Raw genomic sequence first — 18,968 nt, 5'->3', positions numbered from 1 at the left:
CCTAAATCTAAAGTACTGCTATCCATTTACATGACAATTATATTTTTATTACCACAGTCAGCTCTTAATGACCTTATTCTCTACTCAGTTACAATAAAATAAATTATACTTCTTACGTAATAATTTGAATAAGGAAGTACTGAAAGAAGTGGATGACTAAATAGATAAATCATTTTTTATTTCGCTGTTTTTTGTGTAAAGATTTTTTTTTTGCATTTCAACTGAAATATAATATAATATACTGAAATATATAAATATATTATATATTTTGATGTTACTTGTGGCCTTAAAAAGTGAGTTTTAGAAGTTTGTCTTTGTGTAAGTTGTTATAAGAACAAAACATCTCAAAAATAAAATAAAAAAATACAGTTGGATCACAATTTTACCTTAGCAATCATACTTCCGTTTAGGGTATCAAATGAAAGGGGCACCACAGAAAATTTCAATGGTTGCGGGACATTTGATGCAAAACTGGTGGAGTGGAAAGAGGATACACAAGAGAGGACCTCAAATAGGGGGAAAAAAAAAAAGTACATACAGATATTCAGATAAATAAGATAATTCAGAGACCGAAGACTTTGACCAAGGTTGCTCCAAAATCTTCAAGATATCTTAATGCGTCTCAGGTGACAGTTAAATATATTTCTAAATTACCGAATTTAAAGAAAATCAAGTGATAAGTGGGAATCATTTTAAGAAAAAGAAGCATTCTAATCCATACCATAGATATCGTAACGCTTTTCTTAATCATATTCATGAAAGTAGTGTTCGAAATTTTTAAAAAAACTTGAAGCTCCTAGGAAGAAAATAAAGTCCGCCAAAAAAAATCTGCCAACAATAATTTCGTAAAATAAGTTTTTATAAAAAGTGAATAAAGTAAAAAGAAAAAACACACTAATTTGGCGCCACAAGTAACTCATCAAAATACAGAAACACGTGGCTGGACTAATGAATGGAAATACATTAAATTACATTGTTAACCTACTTTTATAAAATGTTGAATAAAATTTAAAAAAAAACGAGAGCTAAAAAAAAAAAGATAAAAATTTCAAACTAGTTCGTTCTAAACTTATTGCAACTCGTAGCTGTCAAACATTTTATACGATATTCATTTTTAGGCCTTGATTTATGCCTTTTATTGCATACAATGTCTTCGAGAAATTGTATCACTAGGTGAAGGTTTTTTTTTTTTAATGATTTTATATTTTAAGAAGCAACAATAATTAGAAAATTTTGAAGATCCTGGGAGTTTTAAATGTAATAGTGTAAAAGTTGGTGACCCATAACAAAGACGTTATCGAATTAAATTCAAAAGTTTCCACATCATCGCAGGTTCGAACTGATAGTCTGATTTGTAGAATTTACAGGTGAAGAGGATGTTACGTAGTAAAAGATGTAGTTGAAAAGAAGAATTCATTATTTACCATAGAAACCAAAGACGATGTTCTGTCAATCAGCTGCAGTGAAATCTGACGTTACCGAGTGAAACTGACCTGTATAATAGGAACATCATCACCTGAATATTATGTCTGATAAAATAAAAAGAATACAAAACCTACATTAGGGCAATTAGCTCAATTAAGCGATAAACCAGTTGGTAAGGCGGTCATTATATGGTGTGAGTTAACATTCCTTAAAAACCTAAGACTTTTTTCTTTTAGAATCGAAGTCTTAGTACTAGTTTCAGTAAAAAAGAAACAAAAATATGTCAAACTCCCCCACCTAAACTGGTGTAAAAACTAAATTTAAATTTACTTTCCTCAAAAAATTAAAGTTACAACTTCAAATAAACAAATTAGGGCAAGAAAATCGTTTGATGGAGGATAATATTATAAAATGAACAATAACTACATTACACTCTGAGATCTCTAACGCAGAGATCCCGGGTGGAGACTAGCTGCCTGCACTTAGATTATCTTTCCGTGGCGCTCCATTAGCTGACTGATAATGGTCAGTGTTGTCTGTGGAGAACACTACTAAAATTCATGCCAAGACTACAGATATTTACGCGACTTGAGCAATAATAAAGAGAAACATTTTATTCGTATAATTATTATTGAAAAGTCAGTAGGGCTGCTCGATTGCATCATGATGATGTGACGCTGCTTACTCAACAATCATCAATAGCAATTATAAAGGAAGATAAGAAATAAAATCAATCGAATTACAAGTTAAATAAGTAAAAGAGTTCTACAATGCTGAATCAGTGCAATCTCTGTTCATTCCTGCCTCGACGAGCTGTTTATCCTGGTATTTTACACCTTACGCCCTGCCATAAGCCATGTACTGGACTCTTCTTCGAACTACTCTTCATAATAGCTAAGGAAAGTGATTAGCTAGATTGGTAGAAAAAGAACTCGCGTCTAGTTTGACTAGAAAACTTGAGATTTCTTTTATTTGTTCAAAACTGGAAGAGAATTTCTCATTTTCCCATTAAATTTGCATTCGTATCTTCAAATTCAGGGTACCTTGTGTATACATTCCACCTCTGGCTTGGTTATTAATGCACGGTAGCAGAAATCTCAATCATTCCAATCAAATTAAATGAGAATTCATTTTTTTTTATTAATTTTGCAACCTTAACTCGAAATTAAGGCTACCCTGGTATATGTTACATTTCACTGAAGAAGAAATCTTTATCTTTCCGGCTAATAGACGAATATTCCTTACTTTTCCTTTAGTTCTGCAATCGTAACTTCAAATTCAGTTTACCCTGTGTGAAATTCACGTCTGAATTTCGAATTACCGTTATAAAATAATTGGAAAAATAAGTAGTTATGAACAAAAGAATGTGATTATTGCTTCAGTGTTTTAATAACTAAACCAATTTTGAATTGTACACAAAGCGTAGCCCGAATTGGAAGTTACAAGTGCAAAATAAAAGGAAAAATAAAGAATTCTCGTCTAGTTTGACTGGGAAGATTGAGATTTCTTTCTTCATTCTTTGGCAATCTTTCTCTTTCATTTGTTCAAAACTAGATTTCTTATTTTTCCATCATTTTTCAGACGTAATTTGAAATTCGGCTACCCTGTGTATCTCTGGCTTATTTAATAATTCACTAAAGCAGAGATCCTTATATCTTCTGTTAAACTAGACCAATATTCCTTATTTTTACATTAATTTTTCAATAGTAACTCAAAATTCAGGCTTCCCTGTTAAAGTTGTTTCTGTCACAACATTCTTTTTAAACCCAGATTTTTTATTCACTCCTATTTATCTTAAATATTAGCTTCTTTATATTAGCTTCTTAAATATTAGCTTCTTAAAATATAGCTTCTTCCAATTTTCCATTTTAGACATATTTTTCTTGCAATAACGTTTTTATTGAAAACACTTTTTGGAAGCAGACGACATCAAAATATGTATCTCGAAGACTTCCAACTCAGTATTTTTCACGTGCTTCTGGTAGCATTTACATTGATTTAGAGCGATATTTGGTTTATAATAAGCTACTTGTGGGATATCATGAGTTTGTATATTTTCGCTTGAATTGTTAGGCTATTTTTATGGATCGACAAATGCAAAGTTTTTCCCCTCTTGCGTTATAGTGAAATTAGCAGGAAACTCTATCGAAGACTTGGGTAATGACGCATGCAATACCGATAGAAACCCTAAAAATGCGAATTCTAATTTAGTAAGTGTTAGTTTTTACTCATTTAAATGTGTCCTTGGACCTTAAACGTTCATTGGTCGAACGTTTACAATGAACTCAAAAAATCGTGTACGATAGTATTGTTCTTAAATATCAGTTATATTTTTATCGGCTACAAAAACCTTCACGATGATGTTGCAATTTATTCTCAAATGTTGTTGCGTCTTATTAAATATAAATATAAAATATTTCTGATCACATTAGATAATCTGGATATTCAATTAAAAGTAAAGCGTTTATTTATTTTTTTTATCTGTATGTAAAAGCCATTACCGATTCCAAACAGATATAACTTTCGCTTTGAGATTATGTTGGTTACTTTATGTAAGAGAAGATAACATTTTAATAATTCCTGTTTAACTAGATATCCCTTGAAATCTAACAGGTCAGCATAAACTAATCTATCATAAAACAACCCAATTTTTTAAGGGGAGGGATGTTTATTACAAAAACATTAACCGTAGGTTCACTGAAATTGCAAAAATCACGGAAAACTGAATAATAAAAATTAACATCAGGAAATAAGATTAGCATATTCATTTACGCTAATATCTTCAGACTAGAAATTTCAGTTACTAATTGAATCATTAACAACCCAAAATTGATTAGCCCAAAGGTTACCGTAAAATGGCAAACCTGATGGCAGTATAACATCCCTAAATTTGATCCCAAAAAGAAGTTTCCTGGAGATACATTGGTTACGAATAACAATTACAGAGTTGGAAATATGGTAAGGTTCGCAACGATGGATATCTTTGATTTTATCCGTCATGGCACGCATGTTTAAAGCCTGGTTTCGAAATTCCATCAGCAAGTTAGTGCCAGACGGAAACATAAATGAAATCGAAATCCCAACACTAAACTGACTAATCACCACTGATGGTAAATGAAAGTATGAGACCGGTCAGCAACTCAGTAAACATGCGCGCTATGAGAGGGATAAAATCAAAGAAATTATGGAGTAATACACCTGCAATCAGTTGAAAACGTTCAAAGAATCTTGAGGACAGTTTTTGAGAGAACTGCAAAAAAAATTAGGTTCATTAAAGAAGCAATTTAGGATGATTGAGTTTGCCTAAAACCTATTAAACTAGAAAATGTTTACTATACTTCCACATACGAAAAGTGAGAGATGGTCGACGTACAAAATAAAACGACATTCAACTGGCTTTATCCTTCTAATCACCTGAGAGGAAACCGAGGAAAACAAAATAAATAAATTAGAAAGCGTTCCTAAAATATTTGCAGCGACCTCTGTGATTCGTTTACCTGTTAAAGTATTATGGCAAAACCAAATAATAATGACCTCTACCTAAGCAAATAAACATTGATTAATGTGCATTTAATACCATGAAATTCTCTCACCTCTAAAAAAAAATTTTACTCACTAGACAATAAAGGTAATTTACTACATTTGAAAGGTTGTCAATTTGTTAAACAAATGAACACAATAGGAAAGTGTGAACACTTACCCAATTTCTCTTACCGCAGCTTACGTAGTTAATTATCTTATTACTTAAAATAAATTCTGAAAAGTTAGCAGATTTCAATACTATACATGTTAACTGTAATGGAATCGTTTAAAAAAAAATCATTAAAAACAGAAAAGTAATAAAGTAAAGTGGCATTTTTTTAAAGTATAAGATGTTCAGAATTTCGTCTCCAAACACGGACATTTCATGACCTGAATATTCTTGTGTTATTAAACAATTTTGTAACTGGTTTCCTTTTATTCTCTCTCTTTTTTCTCCAGCTTTTAAATAGACATTCGCAAATTTCTTCGCCATTTATGGTAATTATTACTTTACTTAAATTATTTCTTAACAAACAAATTAGAAAGTCTCTTTTTTTTGCGAATTGTTTGGTACAAGTTTTACATGAAATAATAAGCGCTGTATTTGTGTGAAGCGCTAATTTCATTTTGCCTTACAACTATTTCAAAAAGAGTTGAAATATAAAAACAAAAGCAACGAAATGGAAGATCTCAACTTTTTTAAAAAAAAAAAAAAAAAAAAAGCACCCACTTTGGCCAAGGAATACTACTAACCTTACGGTTGGAAGGAAGGGTGAACATCAAGATTTATACCTATGGAGTCCACCACTTAAAAAGTATTTTTCTATCAACTGCGACCAATATTGACAATTCTAACAAAGATATATGGGGTTCCATATCGATCTACTAGCAAACTGATTCACGAGAGAAACAGGGAACAAACAGCCCCAGAATGGACTATTATTCGTCTGTGAACCCGTACGTTACATCAGCCCTTAAGGTCCACACAGCAACCCTAAAGTAAAAAGAAAACAACAGCAACCAATCTAGGAGTAAATTCATTCTGAGTAAAATTCATTCTCAGATCTGAGCCGCCTAAGAATCAGACAAAGCTTAACCATCAAGCTTAATGCTGTAATGGATGACTACGCCTGGAACTTGTCTTACATGTGTCAGTCACACCAATAGCTGATTCAAGAAAAATGGGGGGAAATAATGTTCTCCATATGGCCAGTCTGTGAAGCCCCTCGTTACATTCAAACATTGAAGACAGAAACTAAATCGCAGAACTGTAGAGGATGAGGCCAACTCTTGGAACTCTTGGTATGCTTTGGAATTGGAAAAAATATGTCATTTTTGTATATTTGTGGAAAGTCAACTCCTAAGGATATGTTTAAGAGATTTTGAGCTGACGGATATCTTAGGAGTCAGCACTGAGAAATTACTTCAGGTATGCCCTAAAATTAAAACTGTCCGGTAGGACAGTTGTATAAGGGTTGATCATCAAAAACTGCACGAAAAAGCGTAACGTTGAAAAACACCCAACTTTGACAATTTTTTTCTCTTTTTCTATAAAAGATAAAATTCCCAAATTTTCTTTAAATTATAGGGCAAACCCTCCTTTATAACTGCAATGTTTTTGTAACAACCCAGATCTAATAGGTTTCGAGAAAAAAGTTGCCAAAAATGAGCAAAAACGGCTTTTTCAAAAAATGTTCTTGTTCTTGTTGTTGTTGTTGTTGTTGTTCTTCTTCTTCTTCTTCTTCTTCTTCTTCTTCTTCTTCTTCTTCTTCTTCTTCTTCTTGTTACCTTTTTTGTAAACAACGTACAGCCTAAACGCGTGAACCGATTTTCATGAATGAGGTGTCATTCGATTCGGAATTTTATGTAGATGTGCCTTTTGGGGGTCTCCACGCTGTACATTGAATGGGAGAGGAGTTAGCCCCCTTTATGTAAGGCCCCCTCCAAAATTATTATTACTAATTACTCTGTAAATCTTGGTCCGATTTTGATAAAATTTGGTAGGATGATACGTTAGGGCTCCCCTACGTAACATTAAAGCGACGATCTGCTCTTACACTTGTTAAGGGGAAGTATAGCAATCGTTGCAAATTATCGACACGTGAACCGATTTGCATGAATGAAGGGTCATTCGAATCGAAATTTTGTACAGATTTGCACTTTAAAAGTCTCGACGCCGTGCCTCATAAGGAGGGGAGTTTGCCCCACCCAAATAAGGCCCTTTCTAAAACTATTATTACCAATATTTCTATAACGCTTAGTCCGATTTTGATAAAATTCAGCTCAAATAAGTGGTTAAAGCTCCTCTACGTTGCTGATGCTCTTGCACCTACTAAGAGGAAGTACTGCAATCATTTAAATTATCAATGAGTGAACCGATTTAAATCAATGAATTGTCGTTCGATTAAAAGATCTTAGCCTCTTTGCCTTTTAGGAAGAAGTACTGCAATCGTAGTTTATTTTTCTTACTCCTCTTAAAAGGAAGTACTGAAATCGCAGTTTAATTTTGCTATTTACGTACAAATACCTTCCTATGTTATTCAAAACGCTTTTTCAAAAAAATTGTTATTGAGGATGGTTTGAGGGAACGCAACTATAATCATTCTTTAAAAAGATCTCTCCATTGGTAGTTACGGTTCCGACTTAACACCTTATCAGATTATAATGATAGAATTGTTTATTCCAAATTTTAAAAAAATCTGTAAAGAAGATATGTAACTTTGTAAAATAAACAAAAAGGAAAATCTATCCAAAAGGTACAAAAATCTCCTTAACAAAAACTTACAGTTTAAAATGTTAAGTATAAGGGTTGATTAAACGCCAAAAGGTACACAAATCAGCGAGTACCCAACATTTCATTAATACTTCATTAATAGTTAAGTAATTCTACTGCATTAATTTTCATTAATAAGTTATTTTTTAGAATTTATTAGATGTCACAGACCCTTATGCTGGCCACTTCATTTATAATATTTTTTTGTTATAATTATGATAAATCACATAAATATGTACATGCATGTTAAAGTAGAAAAAGACAGTTAGAGTAGGCTACTGTCTTGAATTCGTCTTACCGAAATATTCGAGAGCACAAATAACACACAGTTAATAACAAGTAGATTATTCAACAACAATTATTCATTTCTCAATTGTAATTTAATTTAGTCCCCCTAATTTTACTTATAGTAAAATACTGGAATAATTAGCTGTCCTAAAAATATGCATATCTTATTTACTTTATATTACATATATACAACATTGTGGGATGAATACCTAGATTGAGAGTGTAATTGAAGAAAACTATATTATTTGCGAAAAGCCAGATAATTATTACCTATTATTATAAACGTTTGACTACTACATAAAATAACAATTACTTTAATCGAAGAATGAACTTAAACCGACGATTTTTATTTAAAAATAAAAATAAATAAATAAAATAAACAAAATCATTGGTGTAAGTTTTTTATAAAAAAAAGTTTTGAATTTTTTAGCCTCATAATTTTTTTTTATTTTTTATAACGTTTTTCTTTTTAACCTGTAATTAATAGTTTCATTATTATAGATAACTAGATATTACAGTCAATCTACAGTGCTACTTGAACATATATTTTGTAGACGAAAATGGCCAGCATAAGGGTCTGTGACATCTAATAAATTCTAAAAAATAACTTATTAATGAAAATTAATGCAGTAGAATTACTTAACTATTAATGAAGTATTAATGAAATGTTGGGTACTCGCTGATTTGTGTACCTTTTGGCGTTTAATCAACCCTTATACTTAACATTTTAAACTGTAAGTTTTTGTTAAGGAGATAATTAATTATAAATAAGGTCAGCTACAGAAATAAATTATAAAGAAAAAGCTGGTTGAAGAAATTAAAGTACAATTGAGAGATATGTCAGAGAGAAAGTTATCTAAGAGTTCTCCTCGTGGTTTCAAAATCTCTAGCTGATGAAACCTTTAAAATTGGAGTCGCACTTGCTTGGTTCTTGCAGGGGAAAGTAACTCTGAATATCTGTACAGGTAGGATGGCTTTTGGCGATAATGATTAAAACTTGTGCGTCTGTTGTGTATTTAATTAAGGATAAGCTCTTGACTATGTGTGTCATCTCTAATGTATACATTTATCATTTTCCATAATATGTGTTAAATGTAGGTGGCGTATGTGGTAAACTAAAGCTGTATTTTGTTTTTAATTATTTAAGTTTATTTCATGTTCTTTTCATTTCTCCAAATTTTGTCGAGAGAAGGTGGCTATGCAGTCGTTGCTGCAATTTTGTATAATTGTTTTGTGAGATCCTGTTTTACAATTTCATGTAAGCTATCTTCCTTAGGGTAGTTTTTTCCTTTGGTTTCTTTGGTCTGAGCGTTTTTAATATAAAATCACTTAAAGCCAGTTCTTTGATTATTGTATGCGTGAATAATTTTATTAATTATACTAGACCCCGTTGTGTCTGAAGAGATATAATAAAATAATAACACAACAGGGAACGGATTAACTCAGTGGTTAGCGTATTTGAATCCCGGTTTGAATTCAGCGGCTGGCCCTTAATTTACACTTTCTAGGAGCTTCTTACAGCTCACTATACGGTGATGGACAATGTTGTGGTGTTAGCCAGTCCATCACCAGACAGTGTCATCTGAAACACTGTTATCTATCGCTTCTTTAATTAAAATAATATTAATATCATGACCTTTATTTTTTTGCTTATTTCTTTTTCTTTTTCAGAAACTTCTCGATGTCGCATCAAACAAAGATATGTGGTAGGCTTCATGGGTTTCTTTGCCTTGGCCAACGGATATATTCAAAGATTTTGTCTAAGTTTAGCTATCACAGAAATGGTAGCCACACATAGATTACATCATACCAAAATTGATCCGAATGCTTGTCCATTGGATACAGTGATTACAACAAATGGTACCATACATGTAAGTATTGTACACATTTTTAATATTTACTTTGTCCTGATCAGACGTTACTGTTAATTACAATTTAAAAACCAAAAAATCTCAAATCTGAGCAAATCAGTGACTGTTCGCACTATTTCTTTAATTCGATGCGATAGAGCTAATGGTATAGCCGCGTGTGTAACAGTGGCGCATCCAGGGGAATTTAGTAATCGAAATACTCACTCCATAAAGAAGATATGAACAAAAATAACTTTTTTCCACCGAATACACTAAAACAATGAATACTGAATAAGCAATTGTAGTGCTGTCGATTTTGATTTAAATTCAGCTCTGAGACAAGTTTAAGGAATTTAACTCTTCTATATTTGTACCAGAAACATGACTCCATCTATATGTTCTATTCTAAACATTTGAAAGAAAGACAAGAAATTTTGACATAAGATACGGTAAGTTATAGGGGTTCTACGCCACCATATCCAAAGAGTTTATTGTGACACTAACAATTGTTAGACTATACCTTCCAAAATCCTGGATTCTCTTCCAGCCATAGCAGAACTCCACTTAATAAATCCCTTTCTCAAACAGAATTAAGTAACAGCAGCAATAAGGAACAGTAATGAGGGCGTTTATCTGAGACTTTACATTACATTAGTTTTTATGACATTCTATGAGGATTAAGTGTTTACATGCATATTTTGTTATCAATTTATTGCTACGTACTATTAACATTATATTTATGTTTAAACTGTTTTATTATTGAATGGTATTTAAATTGAGGATGAAAAACTTCGATTAAAAAAAATAAAATAAAATAAAGTAAACAATGTACCCTCTTAAATTGTTTGTCGCGAAATCACAGTCACAACTATGACCATTATTTATTAAATTTAGGCTAAACAACAAAACTCAACTGCGAGCATTTACCATTTAGTAATCTGCCCTTCTGAGCGACTAAGGGCAGGGTTCGCTCTACCACCGGCATTACCAAGGATTGAAATTATAATTCATTAAAATCTCAGATTAGATTTTTATACTGTATGCGGGTAGGAACAAGTCCCTTGGATGTACAGCTACCCCAAAGAAGCTTATTCCCACTAATCCGATCCGGCACAAAAATTCAGACCTAAGATTCACAGCAATCAGAATAATTCTAGCTTAAACAGCCTATCAACTACACTATCAACCTGTTGATACCAAAGATCTTGCCCGTACTCCCCACATCCCACCATCTTGACATGAAATGAATAGCTATTTCCTCCTCTGTCTAGCAAACTTCCCAAAATGGAGCCCCATGTTCTAGAGACGTCTCCCTAAGCCACGTGCTCATAATGTGTGCTTATAACGTGCTCACTAATCTGAAAGTTGCCCGTGACAGTTTTTATCATTATTAGCACGATAAGTTTTACCCTGGAAGAAAAAAAACTTAGTCAGCAATTTAGACACTGAAATTCTATCTTGATCAACTGTGAAGCCATCCAATCCTGAAATTTAATTACTTTTAAAAACCTGAAGGAGACGATTACGTTAACAAATAGATATGAGTGCTATCTACTGAAAGAAACCAGTACCATCACTTCTGGAGCAATAATGAATAGGATTTGATTCTAATATAATAGAATTCTTTATGATCGACCAGATGATTTTACTCTGTAATAAACTATTTCAGTTTTGATTAATAATAAATCATAGTCTCAATTATTTAACCTTTTCCTGAAAAGTTCATCACATTTTTATAAGATAATTTAGTTCCTAATACCTCCCAAAAAAGTAAAGCTATCCTCAGCATTCTTAGCGAATTTTTTTAAATGTTTTAATTCTATTTTTATTTTCTAGAAATCCAGTGGTGAATTCGTTTGGGATGAATCAACACAAGGACTGATACTGTCAGCGTTTTTCTGGGGTTACGTTGTCATGCAATTACCTGGTGGATTGTTGGCTGAAAAATATGGTGGAAAATATACTTTACTATTTGGCATATTAACATCCACCATTTGCACATTAGCCACACCAGTTATTGCAAGAGCTGGCGGCGCAATTGGTCTTATAATTCTCAGATTTATTCTTGGTTTAGGACAGGTTAGTTATTTTACCTACCTAATATTGCCTAGTAGATTGGCATAAATGTCATAAATAACCAAGAAAATGAATATTGTTTTCAGGGACCACTGTACCCATCGTTGAACGTACTCATGGCCCACTGGTCTCCACCGGCAGAACGTGGGAGAATGGGCTCACTTATATTCGCTGGAGCAATGATTGGTAACGTAATCTCGATGGCTTTGAGCGGGTATCTAATCTTTCATGGAGGTTGGACTACAGTTTTTTATGTGTTTGGGGTTCTTGGATTGTGTTGGGTTACATTGTGGTATTTTCTAATCACCAGCGATCCTACCGAACATCCTTTCATATCTGAAAAAGAGTTGAAATATATAAAAGATGCTACTGGAGCTACAAAAAATAAAGATGTCAGTATCAAATGAAATTTTCATGATTTTGAATTCAAACTGGTAAGTGTTTAATTTAAAAGAAAATAAAAACAGAAGAAATTTAGTTACAAATTTATTAAAACTTTGAACTTGTAAGAAAATATTTATCTCAAAGATTCGCATTCGCCTGTAAATATATTCTCGGATGCTTGACTGAAATCATTCTTCATATCTGATTTAGTCCACAAAGATCTTTATTATTTCAACATGAACAAAAAATTCAATAGGGGATAAAATTAAAACGGTATTGCTTTTCAAATTCTAGGAATTACCTCCTACACCGTGGCGTGATATACTAACAAGTGTTCCGTTATGGGGTCTAATCATAGCACAAATTGGACATGATTGGGGCCTGTTCACCATAATCACAGATCTACCCAAGTATATGAAGAGTGTCATGCATTTCTCCATTACTCAGGTAATTATTTTCTTTTGAATTTATTTATTTAGTCCTTGTAGGTCTTTTAAAGTTATCATAAGTGTGTTTGCGAGAAATGTGTGCTTTAGTTTGGGAATGTTGAGTAGATGCTTTTAATCCAAATTATTGAACACGATTAATAACTGTATAGTCAATGCTTTTAACCAAGGATACCTAGAAGGAGGAAAAAAAAAAACGTAAAAGTTCCTAGTCACAAGTAACTAGTCTGTGACCAAAAACTGATTTCTACAACTTCTCTTTAGTTTAATTTAAGTGTATATGGAAACCGATTTTGTTTCTATATTTAATTTAGGGAAAAATTTAACATATTGAACACTTTTTTATTTCAGAATGGTCTACTTTCAGCAGCCCCATATCTAGTGATGTGGATCTTTGCAATCATTTTCGGTTGGGTGGTTGATTGGATGGTTGCAAAGCAAATCAGTATTACTACTGTGCGTAAATTATTTATCTCAGTTGGTAAGTTTTATTATTTATTTATTTATTTTTTTCCATATAATGAGTTTCTAGGCCTTCAAAAGTGTCCATAAAGAGCATAAAGTTTTCTGGGCATTAATAATTCAAACAAGTTCTTGATTTTTATCACTTGCTTGCTGAGTGTCCATGCTCCGATAAGGAATACATTATTATTATTTATTTATTTATATTTTTAATTTCGAGCACATCGACTGCTGAGGTCATGAGCGCCTAATAATAATAATAATAATTATTATTATTATTCATTCATTTGCTTAAAATTTTAGTCAAAAGGAATATAATTTTCATTCTATTTTAAAGTGACTTTAAATTTAAAAAATGGGGCAAATCACATGTCAACATAAAACGTAAGAGCTTAGCCCTTTGGACCCACCACAATCCCTGCCTTTTTTCTAATAACTTACACTGACTTTCAATTCTTCTCTCAGATTAATTGCTCGGTACATCGCTGGATTTTCTAACTGGGGGATGTGAAAGTGTAAGTGTGTGAAATTATATTTTTATAAGTTTGCGATTCTATCCAGCAACTAAACGTTGACTAATCATTGTAAAAATGTAAATACTTATTATTATTAGCAAAACATTGTTAACAGCATTTGACTATCATTTAATACAACTAACTAATTAAATAGTATTTGTGGGTAGGACGACACTACGCTAAATTAAATTAGTGAAATATGTAGTGATTCTCCAGCAGATTTGCTCGAATATTTCTGTACTAGTCTCCTATTTTATTCTGGATATTTAGTACTTTTCATTTAGTCCGGTTTTAATTTTCTTGTTTCTTTTAATCTGAACTATTTCGGAGAAGTGAGGGATTGGGCCCACAGTTCCCTAAGTGTAATGGAGGGGTTGCCTCCTTTAAGCCTCTACACTTGCCCTGAGCACCTTCAGAGTATCGTACTCGGTTGAACTCCTACTTCCTGAGATGGTCTGATAGCCTGACCCATTCAGGTTGGTACACTGTTGACCGTTTAGATTACGCAGGGGGCACCATGAGCAGGCGGTCAACTTAACTCCTATTATTTTCTTTTCTACTAGAATTTTGCAAATTCTGAATAAGAAATACTGCATTTTAATTTAAGTGTAAGATACCTTTGTCATGACGCAAATGCTGGTTTTTGCCTATCTCTTAAGGGAGAGATTGTAAGAAAGAAAGTATTATAGAAAATATTCACTCTCAATAATGCATCAATTGAAGATCCACCTTAGAAAAAAAAGTGATATGAAATGGCACATTAGAAGGGGTACGAATAGAATTATATCCCGCTCCCGCTGTAGAGTTTATACATGAGATTTGAGGCCTATTAAAAAGTAATTCTAGGAATACAAGTAGTCTACGTGCTCTAAGGATTACTTTTTAAGTTTAAAGGAACATCTCCTGACACTTTGGAATGAAATATTTAATTTGTTAATACATATAATTGGCCATATTGCTTTGTGGGCAGGACGACACTACGCTAAATTAAATTAGTGAAATATGTAGTGATTCTCCATCAGATTTGCTCGAATATTTCTGTACTAGTCTCCTATTTTATTCTGGATATTTAGTACTTTAATCCACTGCCATGTGCCCATTTTACATCTCATCCTTACTACGATCTAATAATTATTTTTGTTTTCAGCATCCGTTGGACCTGCCATTGGAATCTTAGCTGCCTCTTATTCTGGATGTGATAAAGTTATGGTAGCCAGTTTTTTTACTTTGGGTATGGGACTTATGGGAGCATTTGTACCCAGTCTTAAAGTGAATGCACTGGATTTGTCGCCCAACTATGCTGGAACATTAATGGCACTGGTAGCTGGAATAGGTGCAATATCTGGCATTATCACACCATATTTAGTTGGGTTGTTAACGCCCAATGTAAGTATTCTAAAGATTTCACTTCTATTTTTTCATCAATCACGAATGGATTAAATAAGAAGAATAGTTCTTGTATAAGGTAGTTTGCCTCGCACGATACTTTAATTTGACGATTAGAATGAGGATCATAGAAAAATGATTTTATAAAATTGTAAGTAAATTAATCGTCACCAAGAAAGAACACCACACCTCTCGGAAAATTCGCACAAATGGTCGAGTTATTTGATTCAAACTTAGATTTTATCTTGATAGTATCGACACATAAGGCTCTTTACACGAAAGCTTAGCAGAAAGTCAATATTCACAGCCATACGAAGGATAACGAGCCACGCTGAGCCTCACTTACTTAGCGTAGTGTTTATAATATTTTGGCGGCTATAGAGTTCATGCGAGAAGTTTCTCAACGCAATTCTGACGGGAATGTACTGCTGACGGGAAAGTCTTCCAGCAGCTAGTTTCGCGTGATTAACAGGGCTTTCATACTATCTGGAAATTCTATCGCTAGATAAAGTCAAGTGCTGGGTGCCGGGAAGTTTTTAACTTAGAGTGGAGAAAATCTTGGTAAGAGTGTCCTCCAATTTTGGTAAATTTTCATAATTTCTAAGAAACTATGAATTTCTAAAAGTCGCTATGAAAAAAATAAAATAAAAACATTCCTATTCTCCCACCAAGAATACTGAATACAGTTATCAGTTATTTGTTTCAAGCAAATAAGTTAGATGAAAAATTGAAACGTTTTCAAAGTTATTATTATTAAAAAAACGGAGACATTAGGTAAGGCAAAGTGTAACTTTCTATAGAAGGGTGCTTTCAAGTAGTTTTCTAGTGGATCCCAAGTTATAGAAGAAAGCAATCAAACATTCTTGCCTTCTACGTTTTTTTCATTTTTTCTTTCACACTCATACTCAAGAATTTTCTTAAAGGTGAGTTTTGGTGTAGTGTTTATGAGTGCGGACCATTAAATAAAAGATTTCTAACTCGAGTCACGCATGTGGCTACTTTCTACGCGTTATAAAAAATGTTAACAGTCAAATTTACAATTACGCCCTTCTTCCATGGCACCACATTTGGTCGTTGGACGTTAAGCCTCACTTAAAAATATATAATATATTGGAGTAAATGAGTTGTTAGACTGGGATCCCCGCTCTGAAGTCAAGTTCCTTAAAGAAGTGGCTAGTCCTTTTTCCTCTACAGAGTTACTAGGAGTAGGTGAAAGTAAGAAGTGTTTTTCATTCTATTAACCATCATTTTCACAAATTCTTCATTACTTGTTTGAAACTTTTGTGATATTTCTTTTAATGTTTTTTTTTTCTAAATTAATTTTACAGAGCACACTTTTAGAATGGCGTCTGGTATTCTGGATTGCAGTATTAGTATTATGCGCCACAAACATTGTTTACGTAATAATGGGCTCGGCAGAAGTACAACCATGGAATGATCCATCTAATTCTCTTCAAAAAAAAGATCAAGAAGGTGGTAAATGTCAATCACCTCCAGAAAATGATAAGACATCACATTTGTAAAGAAATAAAATAAAAATGAGAAAAGAAATCTATTTTTGTAATTGTTAATTATTTGTAAATATTGTAAATACAAGGTAACATTTATTTATGACACTTATTGATGTATAAATTTAAACTGTAAGTTTTTGTTAAGGAGAATAATGTATAAATGACTAACTTAAAGGGGTTTTGTCTCTCTATCATTGTTTCAATTTAATTTTTAGATTAATCAAAATTATCTGTTTTGTAAAGAAATTATGTTATAATTTGAATTAACACTAAACATCACCCACTGAAGAAGAAAAGCAAACATAAATCCCATAAATGAATAAATATTATTAATAAATTTCTACTTTTGCAATTACTCCTCTTTAAATTAAAAAAAAAAAATCATTATTTTGGTATAAATGACTAACTTAGAGGTGTTTTGTCTCTCTATCATTGTCTCAATTTAATTTTTAGATTATTCAAAATTATCTGTTTAGTAAAGAAATTATGTAATAATTTGAATTAACACTAAACATCACCCGCTGAACAAGAAAAGCAAACATAAATCCCATAAATGAATAAATATTATTAAATTTCGACTTTTGAATTAACTCCTCTTTAAATTAAAAAAAAAAAAATCATTTTGGTTATAAAATTGTTTCTATTTTTTTTAAATAAAATTTTTAAGTAGACTAGAAGTTCTCATTGTTTAAGATTCTATATTTCTTTATTTTGGATTAACGTTTATCTGATTTTTAAAAATCCTAGGCGTGGATCCGTTAAAAAAAAGGTGGCGATGCATCGCGAGAAAAACTCAACATTTTTTTATGAACAATAGAATTAGTCTCTGTACCTTCATAAATGCAAGAAACCAAAGTTTTGTATATAAATTTTCTAAAAACCAGTATCTTGTTTTAGTTCTTAGTTTTTTGTTCGTCACAATTTTTTCTTAAAATCCCTGTACATAGTGTCTTATTTTCAGATTTTTTCTTGTTTTCTAAACATAATGTAAAGAATAGTAAATTATTATTATTTTTGTGGTAATTGTAAAACAATATAAAAAATTTTATTTATGCATTTGTTTTTTTGATGTTTTTATAAATACATTTTTATCTCTATATCATTAAGAAAAATGTTTCGGGTATGTTCACGGAACTTAAATAATCTGGTAAAAGGTCTCCACATAAGTAAGTAAAGTTGAATTCTCAGGGTTTATTGCTAAATCTATAAAGGGCAGATTATTGCTGCAAAATAGTTTTGATATAAAAAATGTAATTGATCTGACCTAATAGTTGAATAATTTAGTAGTATTTTTTATTAATTACTATCCTGAAACAAGCAAATAGTTTCTGATGATGAACCTAGAGTGGACCGGAGACTAAAACTAAAAAGAATTTAGACTTCAATGTTGGTTTGAATATTACCTACAGATTGAAACAGTTACTTCCCCATGGATGAAAGGGAGGAAAAAATGAAAATCTTTATTTTAACATACAACATAAATATAATTAGTATAAGTTGAGATGTTTATAGGAGATAGTTTTAGAATAACTACTTTAGCCTCCTTTTTTCTAATTAATTAATAAAATAGCTGAAAATGCAGTGCAAACAGAATCCCGGAGGTCGAGCCTAGTTGTCTGCTCTTAGATATTTGTCTTTAGTACTTAGTCCTGCGCTGGTTACTGATACTGTGTGACGAGAGAACTCTCTGTGGGCTCTGAGTGAATGAAAAAGTCTCCAGATATCAAAGCCCAGATGGCCACGCACCTTAAAAGAAAAAAAAAAGGAATTGTAGGTAGTGTTAAAACTGAATGGGTAGTTTGTGCTATAAACAATATTATTACAAAACGAGCCAGTCTTTTAGAGAAACTTATTTCAGATTTAATTACTGCTTTTATTAGACTGCAAGGCTTTAATTCAACTCAATTTACTGTAATTCTGTTTTAAAAATCTTTTTTAGAAAATCATTGCTTTGCTTTGATACCGATCCATAGGAAATAAGAAGAAACTTAAGAAAATAATATTGCTGATTTTGCTAATGTAATTTTGTTTTCTTGTAAAGTAATATATTTTCCATAGTTTCTTATGTAGTAACGCGTTAATTTGTTTTCTTTTATAATTACATTGCTTTATTATGTTGTAATGTTCATGTTCCTGTTTAAGGCAAACAAATTTTATATATCAATGTTAATTATTATAGAAGTCCTTAGTCAGTGACTTTAGATGCTGACGCGCCTTAAATTGTAAATAGTAAAAGTATTTCATTATTAAATTTTTCAAGATTAAAAATGTTGCAACCTTACAAAATAAAAGTACATTGTGCAAACTTGTTTCTTAAAAAATGTACAATA

General features: G+C 31.9%; 1 protein-coding gene across 2 annotated transcripts in view; it reads left to right on the top strand.

Annotated features, from left to right (window-relative positions):
* LOC141449674 (putative inorganic phosphate cotransporter) overlaps positions 1 to 17,694 on the top strand; it is a 43,440-nt gene extending 25,746 nt beyond the window's left edge. For both annotated transcript variants that reach the window (XM_074119336.1, XM_074119345.1), the window contains exons 2-8: positions 9,680 to 9,879; positions 11,695 to 11,937; positions 12,021 to 12,326; positions 12,613 to 12,765; positions 13,116 to 13,245; positions 14,889 to 15,127; positions 16,456 to 17,694. In XM_074119336.1, coding sequence (XP_073975437.1) covers positions 9,680 to 9,879; positions 11,695 to 11,937; positions 12,021 to 12,326; positions 12,613 to 12,765; positions 13,116 to 13,245; positions 14,889 to 15,127; positions 16,456 to 16,650 — 1,466 coding nt within the window. In that variant the 3' untranslated portion in view covers positions 16,651 to 17,694. The remainder of the gene's footprint in view (positions 1 to 9,679; positions 9,880 to 11,694; positions 11,938 to 12,020; positions 12,327 to 12,612; positions 12,766 to 13,115; positions 13,246 to 14,888; positions 15,128 to 16,455) is intronic.
* Positions 17,695 to 18,968: the final 1,274 nt, after the last annotated feature.

The sequence above is a fragment of the Rhodnius prolixus genome, unplaced genomic scaffold (genome assembly GCF_049639745.1).
Source record: "Rhodnius prolixus isolate KJV_2025 unplaced genomic scaffold, Rpr scaffold_1, whole genome shotgun sequence".
Classification (NCBI taxonomy): Eukaryota; Metazoa; Arthropoda; class Insecta; order Hemiptera; family Reduviidae; genus Rhodnius; species Rhodnius prolixus.
Note: the sequence above shows the minus strand (reverse complement) of the source record. Positions and strands in the feature narration are given on the sequence as shown.